This window comes from Phaethon aethereus, assembly GCF_964289735.1.
Source record: "Phaethon aethereus genome assembly, chromosome: 8".
NCBI classification, from domain to species: Eukaryota; Metazoa; Chordata; class Aves; order Phaethontiformes; family Phaethontidae; genus Phaethon; species Phaethon aethereus.
Window position 1 is genome coordinate 32,255,554 of NC_138584.1, and position 16,388 is coordinate 32,271,941.

Consider the following 16,388-nt stretch of genomic DNA (forward strand, 5'->3'; position numbering starts at 1 on the left):
TAATGTACTGCATGGCAGGTTTATAAGCACTACCGCTTAGTAACAGATTTGGTGCACATTGTAGACAAACCAGGTATACTCTTGCCGTGTTTGGGAACTATTCTGGCTTGCGGCTGATGTTTTTTCAGCCGTGCAGTATAGATAGTATCAGTGCATTCAGCTTCATTTCATTGGACCACTGGCCCTTCAATAGCCTTCAATATAAGCATTATTCAGCCCAGGACGGCAACCTCAGCAGTAGCAGACAAATTCCCTTCTACTTCGTATTTCTGTGTTTTCACAGTCAGATAGTCTGACACCTGCGAGTGCGGACTTCGTTTAGCGTAGAAAAACGCTGTTTATATGCCCTGGCTCGTACTCCGCATCCTTCCGTCCCATACAAGAAATGTTCAACTTGGCATTAATTCCTGATTTGTATAATGGTCCCAGACTATTCTTTGGCAAAATATACAAAGATTAAAGCTGCAGTTTGTTGAATGGATTTGTAAACCTTATGAAGTATGTGCTTTCAGCAGCTGGATATCTTTCTTTAAACAACCGTGTTCTTGATATGAGGGTGTTTTTATTTCCCCCTTCTGCACGAACAGTTTTTGCGACTCTGCCAAGCTATATCATGGAGTGCCATAATCTGTATGAAACTGGTAGTGAAAGGAAATGGAGAGGGATGAGAGTGAAAATCTGTCCAGAGTCACCATGAATTCACAACTCGTTGGTTTCCCTTCCTCCATCTCGATTGATTGATTAATTTTGAACTATTTAGGCCTTGACTTCTAGAGATATCAAGCACACAACTGAATTTGAAGATAGGGAGCAGGAGCTGCAGATATTCAGTAATCAAAACCCATCCTTTAAATAAATGCTTTGTATTGTTTTACTCATGATAGATCCTATTTTTTTTCTGAGGCACTGGGTGGGGTGTTACAGGTTTTAAATCCATAGCATGTCAATAGAGTCATTACAGATTAGGTCTTGCTTAGATGGTTGGAGTATGACATCACATCTCATTACTGCATAAACTTCTTCAAAATATTGATATAATTAAAAATGTTCAGTAACATCAGTAGTTTCTGTTTAGTGGTTTGTCATGGATGATCAAAACTAACAGAGTCTTATCCAGATCCCACTAGGTCCAATGGAAAAAGGTTACTTCTGGGTTAAATGTACTTTGAGCTGATCCCAGAAGTACCAGAGGAAAGATGTCTGTTTATCATAGTTTATAAGCTAAGGAAGGTAAGACTCCCATATTTATGCTTATGGACTGTTTAAAAATCTTTACAGTACATCGTGGGCACACGGTTTCATTCTGTTTTTAATCAATTTGGTAAGCCTGATTCTACACTTCTTTTAAAAAAAAAAAAACAAAACTAATTAAGAAAAACAGTGCTTTGGCAGGTCAACGAGATGTTTCCTTCTTCAGGGTAGGCACAGACCAAACAGGAATGTATCTTTTCATGCCACATGTATTTTTAGTTCTAGGTCTAGCTTCTAACACATGCAGGAACTGCAGTGTAATACTGAATTCTTGCCTTTTCAAATAGATGATGCAGATTATTCAAACTGATAACATTCGGTGGTTCCTGAATCTGAGCTTTAGGTATGTGCAGTTTTACATTTAATAATGCAGTAGTGGGAAAAGCTGGTAACTCCATTTTTTAAAGCAACCGTAGATGTAAAAAATAAACTTTATTAAAGAAACGTGACTGAAATCTCCTTGCTCAGATTAAATAGTCTGAAAGTGTTTGATTTGACCGTCTTGTGTACGTGCCCAGTCTGCTCTTACATGGTCACATTACCATTTTTCTACCCAACCTCATGTTCTATCACTGTCCTAGTGTGTCCTAGTTGAATGAGGCTGTCTTAACAAGCTGGTTGATGTTTTGTGTTCTCTTGTTGGCCACTTCTAAAGGCCTGCCTTTGTAAAAAGTTTAAAAAACTGTGTGAAGCGTGCTATGGAGGTTCTAAACCACAGACTCAGCTTTTTCCTCAAAGTTACCCGTGAGCAGCCTCAGGTGAAAAAATATACATCACTGTCACCCTCCTGGCTTTCACCCAGACAAAAGTCTCTTATGTTGACTTAGAGTTACATGATAATTTTTAAAACAAAGGTAACCCCCCAAAAAAAAACCCCAAACCAAAACCGCAAACAAAAACCCACAACAACAACCAAAACCCCAGAACTGAAAGAAGAGCTAAGACACGTAGCAGAGGATTTTGGCAGTGCCGCTGAGATGGACGAGCACGTGTTGCTCTGTTCCACTGGTAATAGCTGCTTCAGTTATTTCAGGAAAACCCTGTGGTTGCCAGTGGTGTGTATATGTATAATTATTTTTTTTAATCAAAACGTTCTTTTGATTTTTCTTAATTACCTTGGTACACAGCTCATAGTATTTTGCCTTCATTTATGTAGATTGAAATCTTTTTCCCCCCCATCTGGGATGTTGTATCAGCTGTAATCCATTTGTGATTAAAATCCTTCAGGCTTTTTTCAGTGACGGGTGTATATGTATCAAAGAGGAAGCTTGTGACAGTGGTGCTGTGCTCCAGCAGCAGCGGAGGGGCTGTAGATACAAGTCCACATCATTAAATAAGGTGTAGTGGGAATGAAAGAGAATAATGCTCTCAATGTTGTCTTGATCAGTGTTAGCTTAAGGGCATTTGAGTTTTCTTTCTGTTCCACATGCACCATGTGTGCTGGGAAAGGATCGCAAGGCAACGCGGGGGGAGTTAACTTGGTGATGAGAGATGTAGCATCTAACAGTGTTTTCAAAACACGAAGGTACTTTGTTCTACCCCAGCAGCTATTTCCTGCTCCTGCTGCAGGAAGGCAGCGCACAGCGGGGCTCGCGTGCTGCTAACCTCACCACCTTTTGTTGCAAACGCTGCGGAAGGTCTCCTCTTTGGCTTGTTGTACATCCAACTGGTGAAGGAACTTCACAACCATAGTGTTTTTGGAGGGCGTATTTGTCTGAGAACAGGTTATCCAATACCTACGTATCTAATTGAAAATCGCCGCGTATTTATCCAGAGCCGTTGTAGAGTTCGTAGTGAAGCCGGTCCCGCGCCGAGGCTGGGTGTTTGCTGGTGGCACTGGAGAGAGGAGCACGTTTTGCACCGTGAAGCGTCCCATCCTGCTAGCTGTCTGTCAGGACCGCAGCTGAAGTGCTGTAACAGGATGTTCACCTATTTGTTTCAGAGGGAAAAAAAAAGAAAAAGGAACAAACCAGAACAATGCAAAGGGAAAGCACCAGCAAGAGAACAGTATGTTCTTTGTAATGCTTTTTCTTTGGGGACATCTATTGCTGGCAATAAGATTAAATCACTGAAACCTTCCCTGAAGCTACATCTGCCACTGCCTACATTTTCCAACCTCAGTAATAAACTAACATTTGCCATTGTTCATTTCTTCTGGATTTCATTTCTTACAGATTTAACCAGTGCTGTTTACCACAAGGCATTCAGTTCTTGCTTAAAGCTGAGATCTATGCCAAGTCCCTAAAAATATTCATAGCTCCAAAGAATCTGGTTTTAAATAATATCATAAAAAGTAGACGATATTAATACAACGGTTCACACTGAGTTCACATACTGCTGATGCCAATGTATGAAAGTGATGGAAGCCTAAGAACCTCTAGACAAGACTACCTTGAAGTGGTGAACAAAATCCTTTTTACCTTTTTACAAGCTATCCGCATTTTGATTACGGCAGGAATTTTCTCATCCCAAAATATTAAAAAAAAAAAAAATATAAATCTGTGTTACAGTCTTGCTTATCCTGACATGGAGCGCTGTGCCTTTTTCACAGAATCGTTAGGGTTGGAAAAGACCTTTAAGATCATCAAGTCCAACAATGGAGTTTACTGCGGAGCAGTGGGCTGTGTGGGGTGGGTCGTGGCTGCCACTGTTGGGCTGTTTGGGAAGGAGGATTCATGCCACCCTTGTTCCCACAGGATGCCATAGTGATCCATGAAGTTTATGAAGAAGGGGCAGCAGCCCGGGATGGCAGGCTTTGGGCCGGCGATCAAATTCTGGAGGTAAATGAGTCTCTCCACGTATGTACTTGCTCGTATCTTTGTCACCTATACTTGTATTCAACGCAGCGTGGGCTTCTTGTAGGGGAAGGAGAGATCATCGAGTAGGATCTGTACTTGAAGCTTCTTTTCTATCGCTAAGAACATCTTGACAAATTCATATTTCCTTATGTATTCATATAAACTGAAGGTACAAATTGAGAATATATTAAACTTAATTGAGCAAGACAGCTCTCGAATTACATAGCTCAGCTGTCATGTCCAATAGCTCAGTATTATTCATCTGTTTAATCTTTCATTCGGAGGCGCGCGCTGCCGCCGCCACTCCAGCATCTCTGCGCCGCCGCAAGCGAAGCGCCGAGCTGGGCGACCGCGCGGCGAGTCGCTCACGGGTACCGGCTCCCTCAGGCCGCGGTGCAGAAAACTGGCGAACGCACGGAATTACTTCTGTGAATAAACGTAGCGGGTTTTTTTTCCCCGCAGACGAGCGCGGAAATCGAGGAGGGAAAGGGTTAAGAAAGAAGTGTTGGTCTGCAAATGAAACTTGCGTCAGGCAGGGGTTCGGCGCAGCTGCGTGCAGCCTCTCGCTGTCGGATCGGGACAAATTCCCAGCATGGCCATTAAGGCTTTGGTGTGTAGGGTTAGAAAAATAGCGAGGGGTACTTGGGGAGTTGTCTTTACAGCTCTTGCACTGAAAATATTTTTTTTAGCGTTAAGGCTGAATGTTGTTTTCGTTTTATAAATAACTGTATTAACAGAGCACAATAATTAGGGGATAAAAATGGGGAAGGTTAATTAATTCTTCTCTGGCCAAACAGGAAAGTGCTAATGTTTGTGTGCCATAATATTGTTATTATTTCAGCTTTTAAAAGACGTACTAATGAATCAAAAAGATGACTCTGAATTAGTTTCAGATTGGTATGATAAAGCACGCGTAGATGCCTGTGTAGAGAAAAGGATATCGAAGCGGTATATAAATAAATGTGTGCAGAACTAGTACAAAAGAAAATAATTACTATATATTAGGCTTAATTATCTTAATGTAAAATTAAGTATCATTATAACTTTGCATATCAAGAAATACTGAGAAGCATTCTCATTGCCTTAAAACTTACGATGTTATGTAAGTGGATTAACATTGTATTCTTATTCAGTTACAGTTGATGCTACTTCCAAAAGAGACTTCAAAAATATTTAAGCATTGATATTCTTTTGTGTTGACAAATAAAAGATGATTTTGTCAACAGAATGTTGGCAAATATCTTAAAGGGCATTATGGATCAGGCTTGGCACAATTAGGAGGCAAAGTTTCATGTTGCAGCTGGTTTGGGTTTTTTTTAATATTTCAGCATTCAATCAGAACTTCTTGTTCTATCTGATATTACTAAAATGCTAAAACATTTTCAGGTTATCGTAAGAGAAATGTAATTGAGCACTCCAGGAGCGGTCTTGTGTGCCATCTATTGGAACAAAGCAAAATAACCATTTAGTATGTCCTGCCTGGGCTTCGCCATTGCGCTTTGCTAATGTTTCCGATTCCTCCTGTCTTCAGCTCAGCCGTGTCGCAAAGCCGGGGGAGAAGGAATCTGGGCAGTAGGAGATACAGAAAGCTCAAAGGAGCACGGTCCACACTGCCTAGTTATAAGAAAGAGCACAGTTTGAGGTTCCAGCATTTAAAAAGCAGGGAAGAACACCCACAAAACTTACAAGCCAAAATATTTTGATTATTGTGATTTACTCCAGGCTGTGGCACAAGGCAGCAAACTCACACTCAGTAGGAGATCCAGGAGCTCAGCCCTCTGGTAATGGGAGCAGTAAATTAGAGTGCCAAGGGGTGTCAATGTGACAAATTTGTCCTGTCACACAAGGGTAGGGTGTGATGAAAAGATCATTTATACATGTCATTTGGAAAGAAAACACTGATTATTTCAGGTGAATGGGATCGATCTGCGGAATGCCAGCCACGAAGAAGCTATCACTGCGCTGAGACAGACGCCCCAGAAGGTGCAGTTGGTTGTTTATAGAGATGAAGCGCATTACAAAGATGAAGAAAACTTAGAGATTTTCTATGTAGATATACAAAAGAAAACGGGCCGAGGACTAGGGCTCAGCATAGCTGGAAAACGGTAAGAGCGTCTCTCCGATCGGACTGCACTTCAAATGAGAAATATTTTGCTTTTTGCCATATGAACAACTGTTAGCCATTAAATGGAATATGAAATAAAGGAAAAACTCTGTAAGGAACAGAATTTTGTATCTAAATAACTTCAAGGATGCCGTGGGGCTGTGGTCCTGCCTCCTCTCTCAGAACGACGACCCACCTGCGTAGCAAAGGCTCCCAGCGCCGAGCGGGTGTCCTGCTCCGCAGGAGTGTGGGCAGAACCGGGAGCTCATGGTTCTGGTGGCTTCAGCGTAACTGTGTCTCAGGGCTTGGATAGCCCTAGCCGTGGCTCTTCTGATTTCAAAATGGGGAGAGAAACCTTCTTATTTCCAAATACCAGGATATGCCTTTGAAAATGGATTTGTGAGTTAGATCTAGCTCCTACTTGGGTTCAGAGGGACCAATGCCAGTGGAAGATAAGAAGCTGAGATCCTGAACAGTATCAAAGTGACTGTACGAGACTGTAGATAGCAGTTCTGTGACTACAGAGCAGAATCTGAGATACGGTGGTAGATAACAGCTGCTTAAAAAAATGTGACTTTTTACTGATATATTTCTAAACCATTGCTATTTAGAGCATTTGAACCAGAGCACTGATAGATTTAATTTTTCATTGCTAGAAGAGATTTACGGCATGACACTGGTGAGCACTCGTTCAGCGTTGGTGCACAAGAGTCACATGGTTGCTTTTCTGTATTGCCAAAAAATGTATTTTCTCAATTACAAATCATCGTGTCATTATCCTGACTGTGTATGGTCAGTAAAGTTTCCACAGCGGTTTTTTACAAGAGTGGTGACGTTTAACCCAGGTGTTGTGAGCAGATTGCGGGATGGGTAATTAATTTAGCTTATGTAAATTACCCTGCAGATGGTAATTGCAGTCTCCAGCCCTCCCACATTTGCTTCTGTGCAAAACTTTCTGTACCATTGCTAAGTGCTTTGCTTGTGGGGATTGCCACCTTAGAGGTAGTCCAATTTCTGAAGTCGATTAAATGATACACGAGGTTTATTCAGGTCGTGAAGCGGCGTGTCCTTCAGGGTGAAGGATACCAAACGCCAAATCTTGGCATTGCAGCTGGCACCGGCTCACACCGTAGCGAGCCCCGGGAGCTGGGACCGGCACAGAGGGGTCCTGCGGAGGGCACTCCCCTGCGAGGACGCTGGAGCTGATAAATAAATACGTTCCCCCCGCCTGCGTGGCTTGCTGCAGGCGGGCAGCCACAAAGCTGGGTTTTCTGCTGCATAACTCATGTGCAAACTATAAAAGTCTTTTCTGCAGACTTCTCCCCGCTCTTCTGTTGGGGGCCTCCAGGCTTCCAGAAAAGAAACTGAGCTGAACCTTTAGGGGGAATATAGGAAAAACAAAAAAATCTGAGCCTGCATAATTCATGTCAGGCACATCAGGAGATCGTTTAACTCCATCTTAGACTGATCCTTGGCTTTTTATTCATACGAATGGTATTTTTGATGAATCTTTATGGATCACAGTCAGAACTAATGGTTCAAGGGGAAAGACAGCATTAAATATAGCAAAACATGCCTTGGTTTTAAAACTCACAGATTTTTTTACACTCAGATGGTTGAGTGGGGTGTAAAACTAGTTCTTCCTCTGCTCACAGGTTTCTTTTAATGTCTCTTAAATGCAAGTAATCTAAATTGCTCTCCCAAAGAATATTGGATTGTGTAATTAGCCATATGCTTCTTGCATTGTTAGAAATGGAAGTGGAGTGTTTATCTCTGACATTGTTAAAGGAGGAGCTGCAGACCTAGATGGAAGATTAATTCAAGGAGATCAGATTTTGTCTGTAAATGGAGAGGATATGAGAAATGCCTCACAAGAGACTGTTGCCACTATACTTAAGGTGAGTACATAATACATTTTAAGATATTGAATTGCAGTTACTGACACTGTGCAAGGTAATTATCCTGAAGTGCTGTTTACACATATGCAGGACAGCTCGAGCTGATTACCAAGACAGGAATTTCATCTGAAATAACGTTGGGAGATTAACTTAAAATCACTTCTCCTTGTATATTTAGAAGTGGGACTATATGAAGTGGGAAAACAGAGGGACATGTAGTATTTAGGCATTTATTTGAAAATGCAACTGTGTATTTCATAGGTTAGAAAAATATTTGGAAACCTGAGAGTCATACAAATCAGAACTGAAATCAAATGCCTTTGGCTTTGCTGCACTAACCTGCAGCTATAAAATGGCAGCTTAAATCCGTTTCTGCACAGCTTTCCATCTTACAGGAGTGCTGTTATACTCTGAAGTTGTGCAGTCGGGGAGAATTTGCTTTTTTCCACTACAAAGCACGTGGCTGCTCGAGTCAGAGGAGAGGGCAGGGGACGGCCTGGCTGCGTGACGTGAGCTCCGCCGTACGGCTCCCAGGCCCGACAGCCTGTGCCAAGGATGAAAGGACGGGTGGGAGCGATGCTGCAGACCCGTTTCTATTCAAAACTGCATCTGGAGACAAAGGCTTTTTCCCTGCCATCAGCACTAGCGTTTCTGCATGGGATTTCTTTTGTTCTTGAAGGGAAAGGCTAATTATTTCCTTGCTTTTTCCAGTTGGGTGGAATTCAGGTTGTCAAAAGTTTACCTGTTTAAGAATTGGAAACCAGTGATATGAGGGTATGTTATTAAGTTGAATCCATACGTGTTAAATTCACCCCTTTTCTGCAGCATTTTTCCCCTGAAGTGTTTTTTCCTAAGTATTGTTTGTGGCAAACACATATTAAAGAGTTGGGGCCTTTTAGTTTATTTTTACTGAGTAATTGGCCCTCTACAGTTTGCCAGTAGGAAGATTCATACTGACTTCAACAACCAGGATAAATCTTCAGGATAAACCTCAATCCAGGGACGGGTGCTCTTTGTATTGTCTAAATACCAATGTTAATGTTTTGAGCATTCCTTGTGGTTTTCTTCACGGGGTTGTGGTGCTGAATATAAACATAATTCTCTCCAGGAGAGCGTGAAATATTATAGGTCTACTTAAACGCTGTACGTTGTGGTTTTTTTCGAAGTGTGCCCAAGGCCTAGTGCATCTTGAGCTTGGGAGATTGCGAGCTGGATCGTGGCTATCATCACGGAAGACATCCGAAAACAGTCAGGTTAGCGACAAATTCATACGTATAAAATGGAGTTGTGAGGGGCAAGGTGTGGGGACGGTGCACAGGCGTGCACGTGAGGCTCAGTCCTTCCGTAGACATTTACTGCTGAGGATGTGGAACAAAATCTTTTATCCCAATCATTTTCTGTGCTGAACCGCAAAGTTAGCGTCGTGCTGAAATGCTGATTAAGTAGAAGAGCTAGTTAATGTGTTTTTTTGTTTAAGGAGTGTCTTCCTGAGACACACCAAAAATACGTAATATCTTTCTCAAATGATGATGCCCAGAAATTTTTTTAGACCTGCAAAAAATGCTGAATGTATTTTCTGCAACTGTTTCGTCAATCAAAATGAGTTAATGAAACTGAACTCTGTCTTTGCCTATCTTATGGCACAACCACATGAGAGCTGCTTCCCTCTTAAAGAAAACACAGAGCAATTTCCTGCTTCACTTGCTTTTTACCTGAAGCGAGGGCAACGATTCAGTTTTCAATCAGTGCAGGGCTTTTCGCCTCTCCCCGTGCCCCCCAATCAGCTCAGACACTGACACCCCTTAGTGTTAAAGCCCGAGTGCGGCGAGGGAGAAAAGCAAGGCAAAAAATGACTTAGAAAACTTTTTAAAAATGGATTTTCCTTCCAAAGACTGACTGCTTTGCCATTATATTTAAGTTGCCAGTGTCCCCGAGAGAGACAAGCTGTGGTTCACAGCAGTGCTATTGCTATGGAGTATTTTGCCCCCTCTCTGCCCAGGGGCACTGTCGGGGACCCGGGGGACATCGCCCGCACGTCTCCCTCTCACGCTGCTGTGCGCGCCGGCGGGATCCAGCCCGGCCGCCACAAATGCTGAAAGAAGGGCTTGGTTTTGGAAATGGAGAGGAGGAGCTGTAGGAGGCTGGGGCGGGGGGGTGTAAGTTAAAGCTTTTAAGGAGGTCGGTACGAGGGGAGGCTTGTCCTCGATGTCACGCGTGAAGAACCCAAAAAGGGTGCCAAAATAATAGTCATGTGGCGTGATTTCTTAACTTTAACTTTCTAAAGGCCAGTAGTGATCCGGTCTGCTGTCCGTGTGAGTGAGGTGTCAGGAAGGGCTAAAGAGCCCGTAGCCATACGGGAACAGCTGGGCTAAGCCCAGCTTTGAAAACAGTGACTAAGTATCATTGGAGAAACATCTGCACTGCACGCAGCGGACAAAGGAAAATGAAATAACAGAGGAGAACAATACTAACTGCGTTAAGTAGAGAGAGCGAGCAATCTTGAGTATTACCTTCTTTCGGTCATTGTATCAACAGCTAGCTTAAGCAAGAGCAATGTAATCAAAAAGCGACAGTCAAAAATTATCCACCCAGTTTTACTGTGCAAAACCCATATAGCTGAAAGAAAGGGAAGCAAAATGCCATACTATCTAACATGATTCTAGGCAGAAAATCAGATCAAACGTCATTCATCTTTCTTTGTAGCATAAGAGACTTTTGCAGGAATCTAGCAATTTCTGTATTTTTTTTTTAATACAAGAAATCTTAATTGTTGTTCTTAATACAGAGTCATTCGAGAGCCTTCATCTCACTGCTCTTAAGTGACTTGGTGATTTTGAAAACTGAATAAACGTTTCTCAGCAAAACAGTTCCAAGAGCTATAAAAATATTGGCAGATAACGCAACAAATCAGCTTGAATGATTTGGACAACTGCAAGCCATGTTTTAGAAGCTGCTGGCCAAGAGCATCCAGAACTTTTGTCCTCACTTGGCTTTTTTTTCTTGGTCCGTTGCATACCTTTAACAGTAGAAATACAAGCCTTCTGGTGCAGGACAGTGATTTCTTTCACGCGCATTGCAAATTATGTTAACTGACCCATGAATTGGCAACTAGAGGTGGAAATTATGCTCTGCCTGTTGTTCATCACTGACAGCTGCACACTGGTCAGTTAAGATAAATGCTGCCAGAGCTTTTGATTCACTGCCTAATGCATTTAGAGGGAGAAAGCTCTGCTCTGGATGGAGAAGTATAGACCAGATCTTTTTTCTGTATAAGGCAGCTTAGTTGAAAAGGTCTGCCCTCGGTGAAACCTGTTGTTCAGACACATTATTCCTAAACAGATAATGATGTTTCCTCGAGGGGCACAGTCTGAAGATAGAGCCAGATGTGGAGATAGAGAAAAGGAGGGCTGGAAATGGACGGCCAAGAATTGGGAACATGCACGAGCAGCTACCTTAGGAGGCTCACCCTTTTGTCAGCTTTAGTTCACGGGCATCTCATCCTGCACCTGGGATGTTAATCTGGAAGTAAGAGCAGGTTCTTGGTCTAATTAAAGGAGCAGGTTCAATTACAGGACCTTGTAATTGGGCCATGTGTTCAGCTGAAGTAACAGAGCCTGTAGATGACTGCTGCATAACAAGATGGGTGTAAGCGCTATCCTTGTCTCGTGGGAGAGGAGCTGTTATGTCTCCTGCTGGGTGCCTCATGCACGCTCAGCGTAGGGTGAGGTGCTGCAGGGTGCGTTGAGGGGAAGATGCCCACAAGCCCCCATCATCTCCCCTTCTCCTCAGGTTCAGAGACACGCTGGGAGGAAGCAGAGGAGGATAATCTTACTTCTTTATGCCCTCTAGAGCAGACCTGAGCAACGGAGGCATTAGGTGTGCACGTAGGGAGTGAAGTGCAGTTGTGTAGAACTGCAAGCAGCGCTATGGCTGTGCCCACAACTTGGGGACAGAATTTCGTAGGTTCCCCCTTTGGAAATGAAGTTGGAGAGGGTTGTACTTGCGTGGCCAATGTGGTATTTCCAGTCTGGTTGGCACAGAGCACAGCTGCGCCCGTATGCTGCGGGAGCTGATTTAAAGTTAACGTTTGGGTTTGACTCACAAGTTTTGATTTCTTTTTAACTACAGGCGAGCCAACAGAGTTTCCATAGCCACTTCCACCCTGCACTTGCTCCGGTCCTCTCTACCTTACAGAATTTTGTCAGCACGAAAAGATCTTCAGCAGATGTGTCTCAGAGAAACTCAGGTATAACCTGGGCGGCTGTCAGAATAGCTGCGTGCTATTTGCTTTATATTTGTGCTGGTTTAAAAGCAAAGCCCAATACTTGAATGTGGTTTTCCTACTCAGCCTCCCAGAAGACGTACCACTGATATTTTAAGACCCGAACACTTTCCAGCAGATGACATTATTTTTATGTCTACTAGTAGAGTAATGGCTCCTCTATTTTAAGTGCAGAATTCCTGTGCCCTGCTATTCCCCGACGCCCTTGTCGGAGGCTTAGCACAGGCAAGGTTCTCGCATTAGAAACAGTTTTCTCAGGGAATAAAGCTGCCACCACTTCATTTATATCTTTGTTGCTCTTGAGTGTATAAAGGGGTGTTTTGTAATGAAAATGTCACAATGCTCAGTTTGCAATGTGCAGATTTAGCAAGTGCTAAATCTACAACCTGCAGTAGCTTGCGGAGAGCCTGTGCATTTGTGCGCTCTGACCTGTGTCAGAAGTTGGTATCCTTTGCTCATGTCTGACCGTGGGCAGAAGTCAAAGACGTTTCTTCTGCCAGTTTGCATGCGCTGGAGGAGGCGTGTGGCTTTTGGGGCAGCCTTCCTCGTGCTATTTTGAAGGGTCCTGCAGCACTGAGAATGCGTATCTGCATACCCTGATTCGGCATCCCTGGGAATGGGCTTCCTGCTGCCGCAGACCTCGCTGCACCTCAGCGATCCTGCCTTCCATATTTATAGCAGATACCTGCACAAGCACACGTGCGTGGCAGTGAGAAGTACTGATATGCGTTATTAAGAATCGTTAACTCTTGAAAGAAACTAATTCTGCCTGCCTTCTGAAAGGTTCTTAAAATAGTTTAATTAAAGCTGGTAGAATTAGAGGTTGGTATAGCAAGAGCCCAGGACCTGACTACACCATCAGCATTTAGACTGTTTAGCCCCAGTTCAAATCATTCCTTTGAAAAGTCTCTTTTTTTCTCCACCCCCCCCCCCCCGTTTTGAGTACTTTTAAATGTCCTATGGCTAGATATACACCAGCCAGGCTTCCTGGCTGTCTATTATTTACTAATACAGAACCAATTAGAAGAGGAAATCAATGGAACCTCAACAGTCTCAGACCAGCCTGGTAGGTTGTCCCCTATGTGGTAGGGACACTGTGATTTATGAATAATAAGCCAATCTTTAATTGAGTAAAATGCACAATAGGGCTTTTCTTCAGGCCGGCAGAGTGCAGCTATTCAATAGATTGCGGTGAGCAGCGGCTGCGCTGCAATGGGCGTCACTGTGGCATCCGTCAGCGAGAGTGATTACATCCGTATTCATCTCTGGGTGAAACAGAAATCCCGTCCTCCTCACGTGAGCAGCGCTGCCTGGTTTGGCACAGGAAGGCTCCGCTTCTGCTTGGTGATAACTCTGACTAGGCAGCAAGGGACCATTGTCACCTGACAGTGTTATCTCCTAATTATATTATCTCTTAATTACAGAAGCTAATTGTTTGTTTCTTTATTAGTAGGAGCAGATATGGGCCCAAGGACTGTGGAGATAACAAGGGTCAGTGGGTATTTTCTATCAATTCAAAAAGCTGACACCTTTAACTGAAGTTGTTAATTTTTGTAGCATTTCTCAGTATTAAAATTGCATTATTGATGTTTGCAGTAGGTTGTTGGATGTAAGCCTGTGTGATGGGACATGGGTGTGTGAGGATGCATGTGTCTGTCAAACCTACCTATTTTCTCCCTGTTCCATAAATCAAATGAGTCAGCTATTGCTGTACCCTGACCATTGACCTCTACAAGTTGCTCCAGTTGCAAATGTGGGATTTTTTTGTTTTGTTTTAGGGACCAAATGATGCACTTGGCATCAGTATAGCAGGAGGGAAGGGAAGTCCATTAGGAGATATCCCCATCTTCATTGCTATGATTCAAGCCAGTGGTGTGGCTGCACGTACCCAAAGACTCAGAGTGAGTAGAAGAGTCCTCTCAATATTTCCTATTTCATCTGCCATGTGTCCCACAGAGAAGGAGCCTCAGGCACTTCTGTACATGCCATCACTTCGATAATGTCTCATAGACTATTCTGTTTCTTAACAAACAAACAAACCAACTCACCTACCCCACCCCCCCCAAAAAAGCCAAACCTCCCTTTCTCTTCTCTTTTTGATTATATTGCATCTTGGGATAATGGCAACGGTTGCCCACATAGAAAAGTGATATTAAGAGAAAGAACATAAAAGCATTCATATACATTCAAAGACCACTGTGTTCGTCCAGACCCAGGGAGGGCAGCAGTAGGCTCCCTGGAAATCGCAGATGTTTTGAGGTCGTCAGACTGGGCATCATTTAGAGCTCAAACCAGGTACAAACTAGATCAGAAGTTAGTTGTTTGATCTTAAGTCCCTTATAAAGAAATGCCAAAATAAAGCACCTGTATCAGACCCACACAAGATGTGGGTTTCCAGGAACGACCATGATGAACACTTCCCAGATTTGGAGAGAGTTTCAAGGAATCATTAGTATTGAAAGGAACTTATTATGCAGATAGGATTGCATTGGCCCATGAGATTCATTTTTACATGCTGCTACATTCATGCCATGTCTCTAATAGAATTACACAATATCACGAAGTGCCAGGGTCAAGATCATTTCATGTATAAGAAGAAGAAATTGCCTAGGTTAATTAGATTAATATCAGAAGTGCCTGCTTTTCTATACTGCATTCAGCATGTGCATACATATTGTATAAGAATACGAATTTGTCTGCACATATGGACACAAATGAATCCTTTCTGGATAGGAGGACAGCGGTGAAAATTTCACTCTGTCTGCTTGCAAATGGAAATTGTTTCTCTGATCACACTGATTTTTTAAAAAAAATCTGTATTGTACTTGCTCTGAAGAATGGTAAATGATCATTGGCAATGCAGAATTCTCACAAAAGGGATCCTGCAAAAGAGAAGCATGACTGCTTTGATCCCTAGGCATAAGGAATCAGGAAAGGAAGGCAAGAGACAGGCATAGATGAGTCAAGACCTGCTGGTCAAAGTAAAGGGCAAGAAGGAAATGCACAGGCAGTGGCAGCAGGGACAGGGATCCTGGGAAGAGTACAGGGACACTGCCCGGTTCTGTAGGGATGAGGTCAGGAGGGCCAAGGTGCAGCTGGAGCTGAACTTGACAAGGGATGCAAAGAATAAGAAGAAGGGCTTCTACAGGTATGTCAGCCAGAAAAGGAAGGTCAAAGAAAGCGTACCCCCTGATGAGCAAGACTGGCAAACTGGTAACAACGGACAAGGAGAAGGCTGCAGTACTCAACGACTTCTTTGCCTCAGTCTTCACTGGCAGTCTCTTTTCCCACACCTCTCAAGTGGATGGACCATGAGACAGGGACTGGAGGAGCAAAGTCCCTCCCACTATCAGAGAAGATCAGGCTCATGACCACCTGAGGAACCTGAACATACGTAAGTCTATGGGACCCGACGAAATGCATCCCAGAGCCCTGATATTGGAAAGTCAAAAGGGAAACACTGCACCCATTTTTAAAAAGGGTAGCAAGGAGGACCCTGGGAACTACCAACCTGTCAGCCTCACCTCTGTGCCTGGGAAGATCATGGAACAGATCCTCTTAGGAGCTATGCTAAGGCACGTGGAGGACAGAGAGGTGATTCGAGGCAGGCAGCATGGCTTCACCAAGGGCAAGTCCTGCCTGACCGACCTAGTGGCCTTCCATGATGGAGTGACCACATCAGTGGACAAGAGAAGAGCTACCGACATCATCTGTCTGGACTCATGTAACGCCTTTGACACAGTCCCCCACAACATCCTTCTCTAAATTGGAGAGATGGATTTGATGGGTGGACTGTTGAGTGGGTGAGGAATTGGTTGGATGTTCGACTAGACGTAAGGAAGAAATTTTTCCCGATGAGGGTGGTGAAACACTGGCCCAGGTTGCCCAGAGAGCTGGTAGATGCCCCATCCTTGGATACGTTCAAGGTCAGGTTGGACGGGGCTCTGAGCAACCTGGTCTAGTTGAAGATGTCCCTACTCATTGCAGGGGGTTTGGACTAGATGACCTTTAAAGATCCCTTCCAACCCAAACTGTTCCATGGTTCTATGATTCTA

The 16,388-nt window shown here is 43.5% G+C and overlaps 1 protein-coding gene across 1 annotated transcript in view; it reads left to right on the forward strand.

The window, feature by feature from the left end:
* PATJ (PATJ crumbs cell polarity complex component) overlaps window positions 1–16,388 on the forward strand; it is a gene marked incomplete at its 3' end in the record, with an annotated part of 149,747 nt that overhangs the window by 125,791 nt on the left and 7,568 nt on the right. The window contains exons 34-40 of the mRNA XM_082002835.1: window positions 3,948–4,031; window positions 5,961–6,154; window positions 7,904–8,051; window positions 9,218–9,304; window positions 12,180–12,297; window positions 13,784–13,824; window positions 14,112–14,234. Of these exons, the coding sequence (XP_081858961.1) occupies window positions 3,948–4,031; window positions 5,961–6,154; window positions 7,904–8,051; window positions 9,218–9,304; window positions 12,180–12,297; window positions 13,784–13,824; window positions 14,112–14,234 (795 nt within the window). The remainder of the gene's footprint in view (window positions 1–3,947; window positions 4,032–5,960; window positions 6,155–7,903; window positions 8,052–9,217; window positions 9,305–12,179; window positions 12,298–13,783; window positions 13,825–14,111; window positions 14,235–16,388) is intronic.